We start from the raw sequence: 18127 nt of genomic DNA on the forward strand, positions 1-18127 counted from the left end.
ATATCATTGCAGAACCATTTGGAAGACAGAATGGTGCAATCTGTGTTGCCATGTTGCTTATGTGGTTAGAAAATTGGCAAAATTTTTAGACAGACATGGGAAAATTTAAGTCAGCATCAAATTGAGATACTGCCCCTAATAAATCACCTTTTTCTTTTCTTTCTAAGATTTCCACTGATATCAATTTCCCACATGAAATTCACCTCAGTGCTGAGCAGGTACTCAGAATCACGTCACATGTGCCATAAACCTCGTTTGACTCATATGGGAAACATTCGCATTGCTTTGCAATACTGAGCCAGCTTGGGAAGAAAGTTTGGGAAACGCATAGTGAGAATTTGGGAAAAACTCCAGCCTAAACACTCCCGAAATCAAAGTTGGCGTGCTGATGAACTCCTGCAGCGGCCGTTCACTTGCGCCAAGTCCCGGGGGAGCCGTCGGCAGCAGCGGCTCTGCCCGAGCCCCCCAGCCTCCCCGGCCCTGGCTGTGGGGCCTGGAAGCCCCGGTGCTCCCGGAGCAGCTCCCGGCGCCCGCTGTGGGCAGCTCAGCTCCTCGTTCCCACAGCGAGCACCGTGTCTTGGGGAACGGTTCAGCACAGCGAGGGCTCCAGGCTCCCCTGCCGTTCCTTCCCAGCTGGCTGCTTGGCAGCTTGGGAATCCCATCTCGCGGACGGCCCGTGCGGATATTTCCCAGTTTGTCCCGGCGCGCACACATTCCTTCTGCAAACTCCACTCGCTTATGACTCTCTCCCAAATGGATCAGCTAAAAATTGCCCTGTTCTGAAACACTGTATGTCACTGACAAAAAATTTATGAGCAAAACTGAGGCACAAGGCTTGATTTATTATTTTTGAAAATATCGCAAGTCGTTTCTTAGAACTGTTTTCTGTTTAACAACATACTTTGGCTTCAGTAAAACTGTGACACTGTTCTGATCGTAGCCCCACACTTCCAGTGTTAGAAACATTGTTCAACAAATTAGAGAAGATTTTATATTCTTCTCTTTGTTTTCTGAGAACTGCCATATGCCAGCAACCATAATCTAGCACTGACTAAGTACATGTGCAGGCACCATGACCAGGCCCGCAGCAGTGCTCCTAACATAGTCAACAGTAAAATGATTCCTAATATAGACCCTTTGACTGTTTTCTTGGAAGTGCTTAGATCTTCCGCTGTCTGTATGGAAGGTAGTTTAAGCTGTGGGTCATCGTTTGGGCAATCAGAATCATTCTGCTGAGGCTAAGTACCCATCTTTCAGACTCGGGAGACTGTCTGCCTGAAGTTGACTGTCTGCGAATAACTCTGGATTATTCATGCTACAGCACAGTACTGTTTCAGCTTGGTTAAAAAAAGCACATCTGGCTGTCACCGTAATACATGACTCAAGGTGAGGGATGAATGGGGGCCGGTTTTCACAGGTGCTGAGTTACGCCAAGCTGTAATTTATTACTACTTTTCAAAATCCAGAGTTCAGAAATGAGAACTGAAGTTCAAGCAATTCATAATGCAACTCGCCAGTCTGCTCCACAGTCTAGCCTGAGCACAGAGCTGCTTTTGGCCATCAGAGATCACAGCGTAGGACACCCCAAGTACAGCCTGAGGGGGCAAACTCACTGCTGTGCTCACTGAGTGCATGAGTGGCCAGAAGGGAAAGAAGTGAAGGATTCAGCACAGATAACTTTTGGGCAAGTAAAAGCAGCCATGATTCAAAGATGTTGGAAGACAGCTCATCCTAGCCTAAGCTAGAAGGCAAGCGTAAGCCTTTGAGGGAGCTTAAAAACAGGTTGGCTACAGGAGAGGTGCCAGACATCAGTGCAGCCCTAAACTCCAAACTGTCTCGCTGTAAACAGGCAGACTGAGGTCTGAGGACATCTCCTGTTCAAGAAGGGATGCTGGAAGATTAATACTCCCCTTATTTTGTTATTTTAGTCCTCTTTGAAAGCAATTTACAGCACCTATTATGCTGCTCTAGGTAACGTCAGCTGTGCAGCCAGGCTAGGTGCAGGATTCCCTCAAGCTAGACATGTTTCATTTAGCTTTACACGGTGCCTGAAGTACCTTTCTTCACCCTGAGCATTTTCAAGATTTAGGAATTTAGCCCATATTCTGGAAGAAAAGGAGATATCCTGAATGTACTTTATAGCATGCCCCCAAAATCATAATTACCAAATAATACACAAAATCTCAATTATTTATCTCCTTCAAAAATCGTTAGTATGAACATCTTCATGTTTTATGCTCATGTAATTTCCCTTTATGAAAATAAAATGTGTCCCTGCTTAGTAACTTACATTTATTACACAAAACTTCTCACCTGTTCACAAGCTTTTGCTATTTTCCTACTTGTTGAGCCATGAATCCAGGTTTCGCTAACTGCTCCTACCAACAGTTTCCTTTCACATTTTCCTCTGCTTTAAAGCAGCAACAAGCTGACTGTCTTTCAAGAAACAGTTCACATAAATCGTTTCAATCATGATTGTTTGCTAAGCTTCACAGGAAAAATCCAGTGAAAAAAAGGAACCCTAATTGGGATGGAACTTAAACTCACACTTAACGATAAGGTTATCCAAAGCTCCCCCGAACAGAGAAATGCAGCAGCACATGTTTATGACGCGTCTCTGATAAGAAGTGCGAGGCTTTACTGCATGGACTCTTAAAACTCCCTCTACCTTTTACACGTCTATAAAGCATGTCAGCCTTCACCATACGTGCAGTATCTATAAAGTGTAGGACAGCACTTTATGCATGTCCTATTCCTTTTATCCTTTCCTTTCTCCTGAAAAAGGCGTATTTCCAGTTGAGGTAGAGAAAGGGATATCAGAACTAGGATATGTTACTATAGTACAGTATGGAACTTTACAAACAGAATATCATAAAGAATATCACCAACAACATTTTATATGTGAAATACAAAAACAGCTCAGATTCGGAAAAGATAGAGGATAGTCTCATTGGAAAGTTTTTTTTATTAATTGCAACTATGTGAGTCTGTTTTTTCACATATGCAATTATTTTAAGGTCAGAAGCTTTATTTATATTAGTTATCAAATAATGCATGCAAGTTCCAATTATCTAAAATTTTAACATTCTTTGCTAATAAGTCTCAATTATCTTTAGTTACCTTTTAACTTTTCAAAAAAAATCAGTTCTGGCTTATTTTTCATTTTCATGGAACAGCTTTCATGGAACAGCTCCCACTGCTTAATTAAAAAGGAGTCCTTTTTATTCTGAGTGATGATATGGAGAACCAGGAGACTTTCTAAAAACAATTCATTATATGCACAATAATTCTGCAGTTAAAATTGCTGATCTTATTATAAATACATTAGCCAACAAGTTTAGCTGGCCATATGAGAAAAATAAGAAAAATGATGGGTTGCTCTAGCATGGTTTTTCAAGCATGCATTTATGCTTTTTGTGCATAGGTACATACACATCCCTGATACTTTACATACACTATATACAGTAAATTACATCTGTAAAAGAAATTATGGCTACATATGGCTACATATGATAAAATCTAAACTAGGGACTAATAGGTTAAATGTCATGCCTAATTGACTGTCTGTTTACCTGTCCTTACAACACATATCAGTTGATATGTTATCTGATATAAGGACTAACACAGGCCCTAAGCACTAGGAATTTTCCTGGTCCTGTTGTTTTAAGGGGCTTTTAGTAGTAGGCAGAGACATTTGGTCCCTGAAGGCCGGCTCTGCTCTTTTGCTCTCCCCTGCCAGTCCGTGGAGAAGGGGAAGGTTCCTGGGTGAGAGGGGAGGATGCCAGCATTAGCTTCGAGAGCTACACGATAGTCCTGCATTTTACAAAGCCATGCAGGATTTCACCAACAGTTCATAAAAACGAGAGCCTTGCTAAAACATCTTGGTGCAAGTGAGTTACATGGTGGTTGGGAAGTTTCATGAGTATCCTTTCAGAATGGCTTCAAAACTCGTGTTGTTCACTCACTACTGATGAGGGTACCTTAAACTCATGCAACTAATACCTCTGCGTGGCCCTCTGCTCTTCTCCTTCACTACAAAGGACTCCTGAGCAAGCACTCAGTTAAGTGAGCAAAGAACACACCAGGGCAGACCAGGGCAGATGGACACTAAACTACAGACTCACGTGGCCATGTCCTCAATTGGAATAAACTGAAATAACTCCTCAAAACCAATGGTCTGCACTATTTACACAAAATGAAAAAATGTCTCAGAGCTTTGATCAGAATGCCAGATTATTTTTATAAGATCTTACTAATTAATTACAGTGACAACTGTAATAAATGAGAGCTGTACGATCAAGTCAAACAATCACAAGAACATAAATCTCCTGACTAGCACAAACTGATATATTGCAAATAACAGGTCTTTTTATCCCATCACAAATCTCATATCCCATATGAATCAAGCACCTTGATTTTGACATTATGCAGCTTCATTTTGAATCAGCAAATTTAAGCTAACCAGGATGTAAAAGCAATCAAACTAAGGACCTTTGCCACATCAAGTGGCCCTTGTAAGAGGTCATGATGTTTGTGCTACTGAAAGGAAAACCTGTTGCTTTTGCAATACATAAATAACATGGAAGTAATTGAGGACACGGGGGCTGAAATACACAACTGCATTCTTTCCACAGTTTTTATAATATACTCTACCCTGAGGACTTTATGCAAGTACTCTGTAGGGAATGAGAGGTTAGAGTTCATGTGAGCGTACAATGTTCAGAGGCGGTGCAGAAATCAAGTATTTCCTTACAGAGTTCTTTTTAATTAATCAAATGAAATATGTTCGTAATATCTCCCATGCTAAACACTTTTGACATTTTATTCAAAAAGCCACACAATGGCTCTAGGCTGCAATAAATGCGCAGTAACTCATGGAAAAGCTTGGAAGCAGAGGTTGGTAGAATACAAGTGTAATAGGGCGCTTTCAACCATACTGGGAACTGCATGTACAATATAACATCTATTCTTTATTTCAACTGTGACACTACAAGACTGGAACAGGATTTAAGCAGGAAAGAAAGCTGTATTCCCTAGAAAAAGAAACAAGCATAAAAATAGAAGCCCTGGACTGTAGGTGTCCACAAATGAGAGAGTTTGTGAGGTAAGTCTATGCAGCTGGATCTACAGTAGCAAATACACGAAGGCACAGACACAGGGCCTTAGGCAGCAGTGAGAGCAACACCTGTGCTGTGTGACTGTGTGCACAGCCTCCAGCGCAGGTTTGGCCTGGGCCAGCTCTGCCTCTCCCGGATGGTCCCAGCCACAGTTCATGGGATGTGCTGGGGACCAAACCCCACAGGGCACACACGATCCTATTAACAACACAGTTCCTTATCTCTCATCATTCAACAAAACCTTTGTATATGATTCTTCTATCTGATGCACACACTGTGACACGTAACAATTTACCACCCCTAAGGTCTTGGCAGATCTCGTGGTGAAGAATTCCAGTTTATCTGTTTAGCACTGATAATTCCCTTTAAAATAACAGGGCTTGGAAATTCAGCATCCTGGCATCATTGCCATTGGCTTTTGCAGGGCCTCATGTCCAACAAGAATTCTGGCAGTTGCAATCCACAGTTGAGCTGAGAGTGGACATATATTTAAAATCAGATTGCGTAAGCCTCAGTTTTCTATTTAGCTCCCCTGCAGCATTGTTAAAGCTCTCGAGAGCGTCTGCAGCCGTGCCACCAAAGCTCTCTGCAGCCATCAAAGCTTTCTCAGGTTTGGATTCAATTTGCAAATGCACATATGTAGTTGAAATAATTGCTGCAGTTGCCAGGCCCATTTTGGCAATAACAATAAATGGTTTATAGGCAGTTTCAGAGCCCTGTCGCTTCCCATAAATGAAGGCATTTACGCAACAGTTTTGGTCATGCTGCTCTAAGATAACAATGCCAATATCCTTTTGGGAGATACTTGTGTGTTTTAGTCACTGCCAAGGTACCTCCTTTAATGATCTTCATCTGCAGCAGGGGAGTGTTAGTAAGCTTTTCTTAATGCCTAGCCTGAGTAACACTTTTCCACCTATTATCTGCTTTCCATAAGCTCCTGTCTGGATGGGAGAGCTCCCTTTACATGACTAACTGCTAATGTTGAGGTTTTCTAGCAGTCTCTTTCTGATTGTTTTGGTCCAGATTCCAACCATGTCCTATATCAGAACTTAGTCAAGGCTAGAAAATTGCTGCAGTGGCTCTTCTGTTGTAGATCATTCTTAGATAATTTAATCATTTTGCTTTCCTTCTGAACCCTCTGCTCACAATGTACATTTGTTACTTTGTTTTATTTTATATAGAGTGCTGTGAATCTCACCTGCACAGCAAGTAGCTAATCCTCCACCTCAGCTACCTGAAAATCACTCAGAACCCTAAATTTAATATAATTGACTGAAAACAAAGCAAGCATATGTCTTCTCTTGTGGAAGGCAAAGCTCAGGGAGAAAGGCTTTTCATTTTTCATGAGATAACTAACAATCTCTTGGCACTTCAGGTTCTTTTCTGCTAATGTGCAGAGTGAAGTACTCTTTGTGCATCTTTGAATCATTGAGAGCATTTCCAGAGTTTTACTCTGGTGGGACATCTGATGGCAGATGGCAGAACCTTCCAGGTTTCACTATTTTGCTTCCCCTCAGCCCTGTGTGCTAGGCAGGGCATCTGGACAGCTCTAAGTTCTGCCCACTCAAACTTACCCAACATAAGCCTCAAGTAACAAGGGTTCACTGCAAATTTTTTTTCCCCCCTCAAACACACTACAAAGAGATAAGAATCACCAGAAGAAAAAGCGGTTCAAGGGCACTGTTTTGAGTCCAGACCTTCATCTAGGAAAGAGTGGCTTCTACTTTGGCTGGAATATCAGTGTGCCAAAATGATTAATCCTTCAGCCTGAGAATTCCTCACGGAGGAAGACTAGAGGACCTCACAACTGAGAGATACGAATAACGTGCTGCTAATGCTTTATTTTCACCCACTGAAAAATGCATGATGTTCTAAGCTAAAGATGTATTCTCCAGGTCCTTTCCATTATGCTGTCAGTTGCAGAAGGCAAAAAATGTGAAACTGGCAACAAACATGGGAAAAAAAAAAAGACTTCATCCAGGTTGATAGTGCCTGTCTTTTGCTGCAAATGTGTTGTGTGAAGTAGCAGGGAGTTTCCTCTCGGCAGTGAGCATCCTGCACATCCATTTGATGATACCACTCCTAGAAGTAGCTGGACTGGGTCCCAGAGTGGAAACTTGGCATTCGCCTACATGTTGAGGACAATGGAATCTGTTCCTCCTGCCACCGATGAGAAATTGGTCATATCTGTTGGCCCTTTTTCATAAGGGTGGACTCGTGGCTGGAAACTGCTGACGTGGAAACAGTTCGCATTTGCTCTGCAAGATCTTTAGGGCTTTATGCACAGCAACGAGCTCCTTGCTGTTGTTATTACCTTTTATCTACAGAAATGCCTGAGATGCCATTTATGCCACCAAGGAGAGACTCTAGCAGGGAACATGATCTTCTCATGCAGATGGTTCCTAAAAATGACAATATGTTCAAGACGAAATCTAGGGCAACACTTACGAAATGTTACTATGACAAATGGGCTGATGAAAAAGTAAATGGACTCCTGAGAGAGGTATAGGCTGAGGGACTGCAACACATGTGAGCTGCTGAGCCACTGGCAGTGTACTCAACAAATTGCTTTGCTGTTAGTTCACTTCCAGAGGCTGTGCAAGTTACAGGGGTTTAACCTATGAAGTCATTTCTGGCTTGTCTTTTGGGGAGATAGGCATTCTATCTAACTGATTACATAGGAAGCCTACATTTAGACAGCATCGCTTCAGTTACATTCACTCTGACACTCTGGTAGCTCCAGGGTCTCCGCCTTCCCCTTTCCGGGCACCTGGGGTGTCCTGATGCTACGCTGGTGTGAGGCAGGCACCACATACCCTGTACACTGCGATTTCCCTGGAAGACCACCCAGGCCATTTGCTCCAGAAAGGTGCAAGGGATGGTAAACCACCTGGCCCTCAGGACCTCACGAGATGCATGGCATGGTAGACCCCAGCGGCTTGCTTTAATACACACAAACTCGGGATTTGTATCTCTGAGGCTCTCCACAGGGGCTGACCTTAGCAACACTAAGGTTTGTCTTGTTGGCCCTTCAGGAAATGTTTATTCACACAGGCTTTTCCTGAAGGTGTTGTGTAAGGTTTTCTTAGATGAGGGATAGGGCATTTCAGTTCTATGGGTGTTTTGCCAACCTACATGTTGGTGACAACATATGCTATAAAAAGGAAGCAGATACCAAAATTACACTCTTGTCTGAATGTTTTTACCGACAATTGCTAGAAGTAGCATGTATGACGGCTCTCACAGAAAGGGTTTAAAGTCCCACTTCTTTATTTTGATCACCTGATTCACCCTGTAATTTGCACACACAGTCAGGGTCACTCCCTACTTTCATAGACTGTTCCCCCTGTTTTTTGTCAGTGGGTACCATAGGAAACAATAAAACATTCCTAAGTGGGGAAAAAGAGCGACTACAGAAATCCAAATCCCTGGGGAAATGTGGGGCAGAAGTAACATCCCAAACATCTGACACCACCTCAGCACCCTGTTTGAAGCTTTCTAACATTTCTTCCCTCTTTCATGTCCCTTTTCCACGATGTGAGATTCGTGTACGTACACGTGTACTGAATGGTTCTCATTCAAAGCCCTGGTGTTCAAGGGCATGACAACCCTGGGAACAGCTTGCAGTGTAAAATTAGGCATTAAAAATTCCTACCATCAACCACTGGTTTTGGCTGGGAACTCTTCAGCCTCAGTGAGGGCCTGAAACGGGTCCGGTCATTGAAGCTCCAGCTCTTCTGAACTTTGGTGGGGCTCCCTTCCGTAGCAATGTCAGTGCTTGGTGACCGGCGATCCCCGACCGAAGACTGCCTGTTCTTAATGCTTTGACCTCGTGGGCTGGCCATCCGGACCCGCTCTTTGAAACTTAACTTTTGACTGTGAAGAAGAGAAATATATTTTATTCCACAGTCCTGCACTCCATCTTCTTCTATCATATATTATGCAAATAATTTCTAAAAATTCTAAGCAGTATGAATCAGTTAGTTCTGCACTTTTATTTTCATGGAATTTATTTCATCTGGAAAGGAAACTGATTTGAAATAATTGTTGTTTGATAGCAGTATTATCAATCACTGTCTGTCTTACAGGACAGAATAATGTTGTACTGGAAATTAAAATTAACAAATAGGAACAAATCTAAGCAAATGATTACAGATAAATCTCTATTTTTTATGCTTTGAATTTTTATCTGGCTTATTTCCATGTTAGTTTGTCCAGCTCAGTGCATTTCTGACCATCTCTACAAATAAACAAGGAAAAAAAAGTATTTATTATTACTGCATGCCATGTAGTTTTTTTTTTTAAGCAGGCAGGAATATTGCTGTTTGTTAGTACTCATGCTTTTTCAAGATGTGGCACTTTCCAACATTTCATATGCAGTTAGCGAACACTCTTATTCAGAATCCCTTGTTACGGCACTTGGACATGACAAAACCAAGAGTAACAAGACATCCAAGACAGGATTGTGATCAGTATGATGACTGATTAATGGAAATGTAATGTTACACTGTGTGCTCAATAAAGTCATTACCTGAGATTAAGCTGGGAACTTGTCACCTGCCACAGGCACTTCTTTAGAGAGTTACCACAGCCCAGCCAAGCTAATGATTGTGACTCCTTGATCAAAGGTGGCCTGTGAGCTTACAGTTGGCCAACAGTAAACTGATCATTTTCCTTCCTGTGCTCCTGACCTTCCCACTTCAGCCAGCTGAATGTGACATACGTAGAGTTTCTACTTTTTTGGTGCTTAAATTACGTTTCTTCACATCTGAAAATATATGTAGGAGCTGTTGTGGTCACCCCAACTATCCGCATATATCTGTGATTATCTAGCACTTCTTTTTTGGTTCTTGTTTCCTTCTGGCTCTTTTTGAAGCAGAAGACACAAAGGGAAAAGAAAAACTTGCTTTGGAAACAAACACACGTTTTATCTATGGGGTTAAGTTCAACTACTTGTACAAGGGGAAGGGTTTTCCTGATCAAAGGTCAACTCTATTCTTGCAAGGGAAGAAATGGAACAGGTGATGCTTTAGGCTTACCACATGGAGTAGGATTTGGGGGGTTCTTTTAGACCACCTTTGGCAAAGACAGTCTGCCTGAAAATTATATGTCAGTCTGAAGTTAAAGCACTTTCTAGTTTCCCCACAGTCTTTGCATTTAACTTGGGAAGGTCACTCAGGGATGTTTTTCAACAGAATCAATTTTTGCAGATAATTAGCTAACGCTAAAATGCATTATTCCTTTCTTAAATGTTTAACCAACTGTGCTCTGAAAAGAGCGTGTTAATATGTAATTATATGAAATGGAATGTAATTATAAATTTCTGTGGCTGTGAAATGTTGAGATAATCAGATATTTTTTCCAGGCATAGCAGAGCAGAGCACAGCATTTCAATCTGAATACAGACATCACTGAGACTTGAAAGGATGCAGTTTGTTGCAGGCAAAGAACATGCTGCGACACTTATAATGAGCTAAGTTTCAAGAATGCTATAAAATAAGCATGACAACAGAAAGATTATTAGATAAATGTGTTTCTATATGGCATGTTGAATCACTTGAAGGAATACCTTTAGTATAATTTCTCAATCTAGCCCCCTTCCTCCCTTGCCCAGAGTAGGCAATCGTTGAAACAAACACATGATGGTGCTGGAAATGTCATCTCTTTCCATTGCAAATTGTTACCCACACCTGCAGGACTAAACCTTGTTTTGTTTTCAATGCAAAAGATCCTCAGAACCAACTGTTCGAAAGAAAAGCAAGTTCTAAAATGCATCTCTCAATGAAAATTACATTTATGACTTAATTGCATTTCAGTTCTGGAATCTTTTGAATTGTTGGATTTAACGAAAATATAATCTAGGAAGTATTTATTAGCCACATTATTGCATGTTATACAGCATGAGCAACACAATCAAAATGAACTTCTTACAGGTATTATTTCTAGGCATGTGTCCTACATGCTGTATTTACTCATCTTAGGGCTGAAATTTCAGGAACAGTAATTCAAGCATGAAATCAAATTATTAATTTATTGACAAATCTTACAATTAAAAAAAATTCTGGACAGCTCTCTTCCTCTTGGACTAATTAGCATGAAAGGAAAATCAATAAGCTAGTCATAATTCAGATTAGTATGAGTCATAATTTTTCTTTTATTATCGCAGTAACTCCAAACTAAAAATGAAAACAGAAAAATGAAAAAAGCACACGTTCTTATGTCAATTAACTTGGACTGATGTAAACAGTGTCTGCCTTTAAATGACTTGGGCACATAGTATAGGCTCATTTCGTTTACAAAAACTGAGTAATACACAATGGCTACTTAACCTGAGTATCTTTAGTTCTCCAACTCAAAGCAATGAGCCAATGGTGAAAGAAACAGTAGACACTTCATCTGTACTAGAGACATTTGCAGAATTGCGATGTCGAGAATGAAAATATTAATTCAAAATGCTGACTTCACACCTGAAACCTGCTGTTTGCAGTAATGGCAGTGTAATTGCATGCCAAGGACCCATGCTGAGAGTGCTGAACCATAATGGGATGGAGGGTTTGGAAACTCTGGTTTGGCCTTTGAGTTTCTCCAAAGACACCAACCGTAGCAGTTCCCCACTCTTGGATTGCTGTTCCTACCCTGAGACCGGTGGGAAATGCTCAGGAGTGGCCTGTTTCCAAAGGCCCTGGGTCCTGCTCGACTCCCTGGCACAGGCAAAACTTGCACTGCTGGCAATGTGGGGAATTCAGGCCCAGGCCCAGGAGAAGAAAACTACTGTCCTCGGAAGCACCAGGTCACAAGACTCTTCTATACGTCCTACAGGCAGGTAACCTATCAGAAGGAATCACTGAAGCTATGCATTTTTCAGGCATCTTGACCATTTTTTTCTCGCAGTGAAAGTATAGTTCCTGGCTTCTGGTGGCCTGTTGCAATAGAAGTGGAGACCATAGACCACTTTTATGACATTTCAAATGTCTTTGGACCTTCTTTTTCACACTCGAATTATCGGCCACTGAAACTTTTGGGCCTTTTACTCTGAATTTAGTGTTGGTTGGATCAGCACTGTTCCCACTAACAATCCTTCACCTCCTGCAGGACTTAGCCAATTACATTTTTTCTCTTCCTCTCTTCTCCTTTCTTTAAAATATTTGAAGGGAATGCCTTGAGTTAATGTGAGTCTGTTAATACCCATGGGAAATTCACAAATTCCTGAAAATCACCAAACTGAACTTGAACACTGGTCCAGAAGGCAGAACCACAGAATCTGAAAAATGGATGTCTAATGCTTTCTGCAACACAGGGACTTCCAAGTCAAGCCTAATAAGGCAAGAATTTGAGAGAATCACAATTGTCCCTGCTCCTCTATATATTATTTTAGGTTTGTGTCTTTCTATTATAGATCTTTTCTGATTGGCATTTTTTTCTAGCTAGTTTCTATACACAGTTACTTTCAATCGCAATCTTCCTTAGTAGTGGCGCTCTCTTTGGCCCAAGTGATAAACTTCTCTTGAAGGCGGCAGGCTTGGGAATATTTTCACAACGATAGTGCTGGAGCTTTGAAGCACGTTTCAGTGGAGATCAGTTACAGCTGGAACCTCGGAGGAGGATGCTAGTGATTTCTCTCTAATCTTCTGTCTCATGAAAGATGAGCTGTAGGACCTGACCACTCGTTCTTCCTGATCAGGACATGCACCAACCATTCACTTCCCTCTGACAGCAAAGGACTTCGTATGATTTCCCCCCCTCCAAGTTTTGTCTTTTCCGTCAGTGACTGGTGAAAGAATTGTGTTTACCGACACTAGAGGTCAGTGTAGCTTCACTGCAGGAGCACTGAACGCTACTCTGTGATGGATCAAATGACTAGACTTGATTTTATTTTAATTGATAAGTGCTGATGAACATTTGTTTTTCCTGCTTGTACTTATAGCTCTGTCTATCTTGCATGGCCCGCCTTACTATAATTTTTGGTTAGCTGTGCATCTCTTTGGTTCTCCATCCCACTCCTCTGTTTCCCTATCTTCCATTACATTTGTCATCACATTCATTCTGTGCCCTGCTTCAATCTCAGACTTGCAGCACCTTCTCACCAGTTGCAATTTATGATCTGTTTTTCAGCTTTTCAATATCGGCAATCAAAAATAAATATTAATTTCCAGGAATCAATTTTCAGTAAATATGAATGTCCAAGTCAACATATGACTTCACTGAAATTAAGCTAAATGGAATTAAGCTAAATAGGACTGTAAAGTCTAACGCCTGAAGTTCAAATGTTTAAGTCTTCTCCACCAGTCTCACGCTAGAAGCATGAATCCAAGAAACATGGTGTTATATCTCATACCTTCAATGAGTAATGACATGAATTTCAAGACATAATGTTTTAATTTTCAAATAGAAAAGAAGTTATATTTTTGTGCATTTTTTATTTTTCAAAACAGTTTCTGATCTATAGAAACTATTTTGCTTCATTTTTATCATCAGTTTGTACTTTCATTGATTTTATTTTTTAATATGGAAAATTTGTAATAAACGTTAGTTGTAAATCAAGAGATTTCTCCCTTAAGATTCCTTTAAGATCTCCTTAAGATCTAGGAATTACCATTTTTGGTAAGAGAGACAATGTTTCAACAGAATTCAACTGAAGCAGATGTTGTTTTCACATGCATTTCTCTACCTTGTAAACATAGGATGCAGGCACAACTTCTAAAGCTGTGTCCAAGGGGATTCTTCTCAATAGCAACTATATGTTTTAAAAGTTGATACGGCCTAGCATGTTATATCTTAATATTCCTTGCCAATTATTAGTCATGTGACAGAGAACCCAACTACTATGGCTATAAAAATCCTCTTGGACTTGGGGAAATTGCGCTATCCAAATATTCAACCACTGTTGCAGGTCTTGTCAGGAAAGCACATTCCAAAAGTTCAAGTCTCAGGCAGAGGTGGAAGATGGGGCTGAGCAAACCATGGCGTGCTGCAATTGTGCAACTGGGTGAACTTCAGAGAACAGTAGTATTGCCATTGTATTAATGTCATTGCAGGCAACAAGCAAGGAGGGGAATTACAAGCATTGAGGGAAAAAAATAAAAAAAGAACATGAGGAGTCCTTTGAAGAAGAAAGGAACTTGAAAGCACTGAGAAGGGGAAGTCAATGAATCATGCACCTGATGTTAGTTGGCATTCTCAAACATCAAGTGAATAGGCAGGATGCTGAATACCTATGTTTCCGAGGGGTGTACATCCTGAAGAGCTTCTGTTTATTACTACAAAGCTTACTGGGAGTGAGGGGAAATAGAGGACCACGTTACTAAGCAATCTGCTACCAGGTAGGGGTTAGGTTTTCCAAATCAAGTTAGATTCTTGATCGCAGGTTGTTTCTTTTTTCATGTGGTGCATGCAAAGATAATAATTTACATTAAATCTACGTTTAGAAACAGAGATGATACAGAAGTATGTGGACAGAATTCCAGAGTATAATGTACTTGAGTGTCTCAGAGGGATGATGATACCCCTTTTTCCCCAAGTTCCTATTCTAGCAAAACTCAACCAGATTCCACCAGAGAAAGTTGCCTGAGTAGCTGATCCTTACTCAGGCCCACTATTTATTTAAAATGATAAAAGAAGCCTGCACTAGATGGCTGAAATAAGTTCTCTGCAGAAAACCAATGTGTAGAATACACAGAGCTTAAAAACGCTTGTGTTCTCAATGTGTTGTAAGGTTCATCAGTCTCGAGCCGGTTCCCTGCACAGAAAGAACTTCAGCCACCATGTGTAACTGAGCAGAAATAAACAGATAGAGATATAGTGAAATACAGATCAATATCTATAGATTTATAGATACAGTTAATTTAAAATATAGGATTATAAACTGCTTGCAGAGCTCTGACAGAGTCAGAGTCCAGAGCCAGCCCCGTTGCAGCAAGGAAAACACCAGAAAGGCTGCCATTAATTAGTGTGATAAATGATTAAGTAGAACACATGTGATCTTTTGAGAAACAGAAAATAGAATGTGTTGAACATATTTGTATTAAAACGAGCATGAAGCTGCAGCCTCAGCAGCACAGTGCTCTTTCTTAAATACCCAGCAACCTAATTTAGCTACCTAAAGAAAAACTGCAGGTCTCTATAAATGCTGAAGCACAAAAATTCCTGTTTGTAAACACAGAATTCATTTTAATAGGTAATAAAAATGATCTTTTACCTAAAGCAAGAAATGTCTTTTTGCACTATTACTAAAATGGAGTAAAGAGCAAAAAGCGTGTTCAGAAAGCAATCCAATGCACTGCTGGTATCAACACATCTTAATCTGGAGTGAAACAAGCAGCAGCTTAGTTAACACAGCATCCCATGCAAGTCACTCAGCATTGCAGTAAGAAAGAAGTTAAACAGTCGAGGACAGTTACCTCTAAGTACGTTGCAGAAGTTTTTGCATTTACACTTTTACCACAAAAGACCACATACACGACATGGATTTTAAATGACACAAACATACTGCAATATATCAGCATAAGAATTATAAACAGCCATAGACAAAAACACACCTTTTTAAAAAGCACTGAGTGGCCTGTAGGTCGTTTACTGTAGACCAGAATCTCAGAAAAATGTTAAAATTGTGGATTTTCTAGGAAAACGCACACTGCTGTTTCTTTTACAAAAGCATAGGTTCATCTTGACTTTATAAATGCAATTTTTAATAGGCTATTTGGTAGAAGTCACTGGAAAACAAGTCTTTAATATTGTGCTAACAGGATATTGTGTTAACAAGTTCGTTTTTATACCTACCCTAATACACGCTAATACACGGCAGTTACAGCACACAATAAATAAGATTTTCTGAAGAGTGAAATATAAATTGAAAAAAAATTGCTAAATCATTGACTTCTTTTAAAATCACAATCGTTATCACTAACAGGGAGCCTCCAATGTAATTTTCATAATTGGCTGGGTGTTTCTCACATCTAGCTCCTACTTCTCATAAGTACATTTGTCTCTGCAAGTGCTCACTGGTGAAGCTGGGAACACATGGCCCTTTCTCAAAGCTCTGCTCTGGAGGTGGTAACGTCAGGAGATGCACAACCACTTGCTGCCAGCTTGGGTGTCACCTTTCAAAAGGCAAAGGTGCCTTGTTACTGTTGGAGGAGTGCGGACAGAAGGTTTGACGGAGCCATCATGCTTATACGAGGTGGGTCCTGGCTGGCAGGCTGTGGGGGTGACGTCTACGAGCTCCCACAGGACGGGCGCTGCGGACAAGCAGGTAAGCTGCTTGCCAAGCAGAGCAAAGCCCATCATCCCGAGGGACTGCTGTCCTGGGAAGAGCCAGGATGCGCCAAGGGAAAGGGGCCCTCGGTGCCTGCAAGGCCGCACGCCTCCAGGGCAGGCCGCACGCCTCCAGGGCAGGCCGCACGCCTCCAGGGCTGTCCTCACCCTGGAGCATCCCTCGTGATGCTGCATCGTTCTTCCCCAGAGCCGGAGCCTGGGCAGACTGTGCTGCTCCTCATCTGCCGTGCTGCACCGAGAGCTACGTTAACACATACAGCTAAAAAGATAAAACCTGGTTTTCCCACGAGAAAACTGAGACAAAGAAGCAAATCCCTGCAGCGCTATCCTAACAGTGTAAGCTAAATACAAGTGAGATCTGTCTTTATTATCAGTAAAGCACTACAATTCATTGAGCCTATTGTGCAGAACCATTAAAAACTCTTTAAGGAGAAAAAGATTTAGAAAATATAAGAAATAAAAGAAGCTACAAACCTGCTAGAAGCTTCCCCTTGTTCTTTTCTTCAGGTCAGGGAGTGGGAGGGAAAAACATATTTGTTATGCAGATAGTAATCACATTACTTAGTTACAGATGATGTTAGATATATGCTAAACTGTAAATGGATATGTTAAATAAAGTAGCGTACAACACACACATTACAGGGCAACCACAAAAACATTCAAGCAAGACTTGTAACTACAATGCTTTTGAAAAATAAACTTTTCAGTTGTTTTAACACATGCATAACATGCTTTGTACATACCACTGCAGACTGAGTTGGCAAAGCACTTAGGCAAAACGCATTGCTGACACATACATAACAGAAGGCTGTAGACTCTTATTAGACAAGACTCTTATTAGATTTTATTTCTAGTAAATAAAATGGTTTAATTTTAGGATATTGCAGAAATAGGCTTATTTAAATTAACAGTTAGATGCACTTTTCGAGGGACATGTTTTAGAATTTTTTAGGTGGGATACAGCTTCATTGCTTATGTAATTATTTATATAATTTCATATCAATTTATTTATACAAATGTTGCCTTCAACCTGTTTGTATATGGCAAAAGAATTGCTCACTTATTAAAATCAATATTCCATGTAACTTTTAATCTAAAAGCTCCTTTTAGTTTGAAGCATTTTGGAATTATACTTGTGGTAATGGATTACTTAAGGCTCTGTTCTTGTCAACTCTTTGAAATTCAAAGATCAGCTTTGGGTACCCAGCCAAACCTTTATTTGGCTGAGCTTTTTGGCACACGATTACCTTTTTACTGTCATGTGGATGTTCATCACCCAGTTTTGGGAGAAACCACTAATTCTCTTGAACTGTCTGCAATAACAACAGTTAGGACGCTTATCACAGCTTTCCTATAAGACTCTCATTGCATTTCTTTTTGATCTTTATCTAATACCTTTTATTCTCTGACTTGTGCCCTGTATAGGATCAATCAATTTACTACCTTCTGCTAAATCTTATTCTAGTGAATAGTAAACTAGTGAATTGTCTTGGACTACCAGTGCTCTGTGAATTTTCAACCAAACAAATACATAAATAAAAAAATACATCTATGTACTTTTCTTGTTTGTCAAACTGGGGCATCAAGTCTTTTAGGCTACCTTCCACTGGCTGTGTGTATAATGGGGGGGGTGATTCCCCCTAGGGAGATACCGAATGCCATGATCTCCTCCCTAGACTTATACATAGCTACAGTCCTCAGAATATAAAATACTAATAGAATATAAAGAAGAAGACTAT

General features: G+C 40.6%; 1 protein-coding gene across 1 annotated transcript in view; it reads right to left on the reverse strand.

Annotated features, from left to right (window-relative positions):
- The window catches only part of KCNQ5 (potassium voltage-gated channel subfamily Q member 5), a 292043-nt gene that overhangs the window by 12586 nt on the left and 261330 nt on the right, over positions 1 to 18127 (reverse strand). The window contains exons 9-10 of the mRNA XM_088539909.1: positions 16863 to 16889; positions 8773 to 8993 (exon numbers count right to left, since the gene is read on the reverse strand). Coding sequence (XP_088396035.1) covers positions 8773 to 8993; positions 16863 to 16889 — 248 coding nt within the window. The remainder of the gene's footprint in view (positions 1 to 8772; positions 8994 to 16862; positions 16890 to 18127) is intronic.

Source organism: Tinamus guttatus, unplaced genomic scaffold (genome assembly GCF_059628265.1).
Source record: "Tinamus guttatus ecotype Peru unplaced genomic scaffold, ASM5962826v1 Tinamus_guttatus_pri_ptg000051l, whole genome shotgun sequence".
Taxonomy (NCBI): Eukaryota; Metazoa; Chordata; class Aves; order Tinamiformes; family Tinamidae; genus Tinamus; species Tinamus guttatus.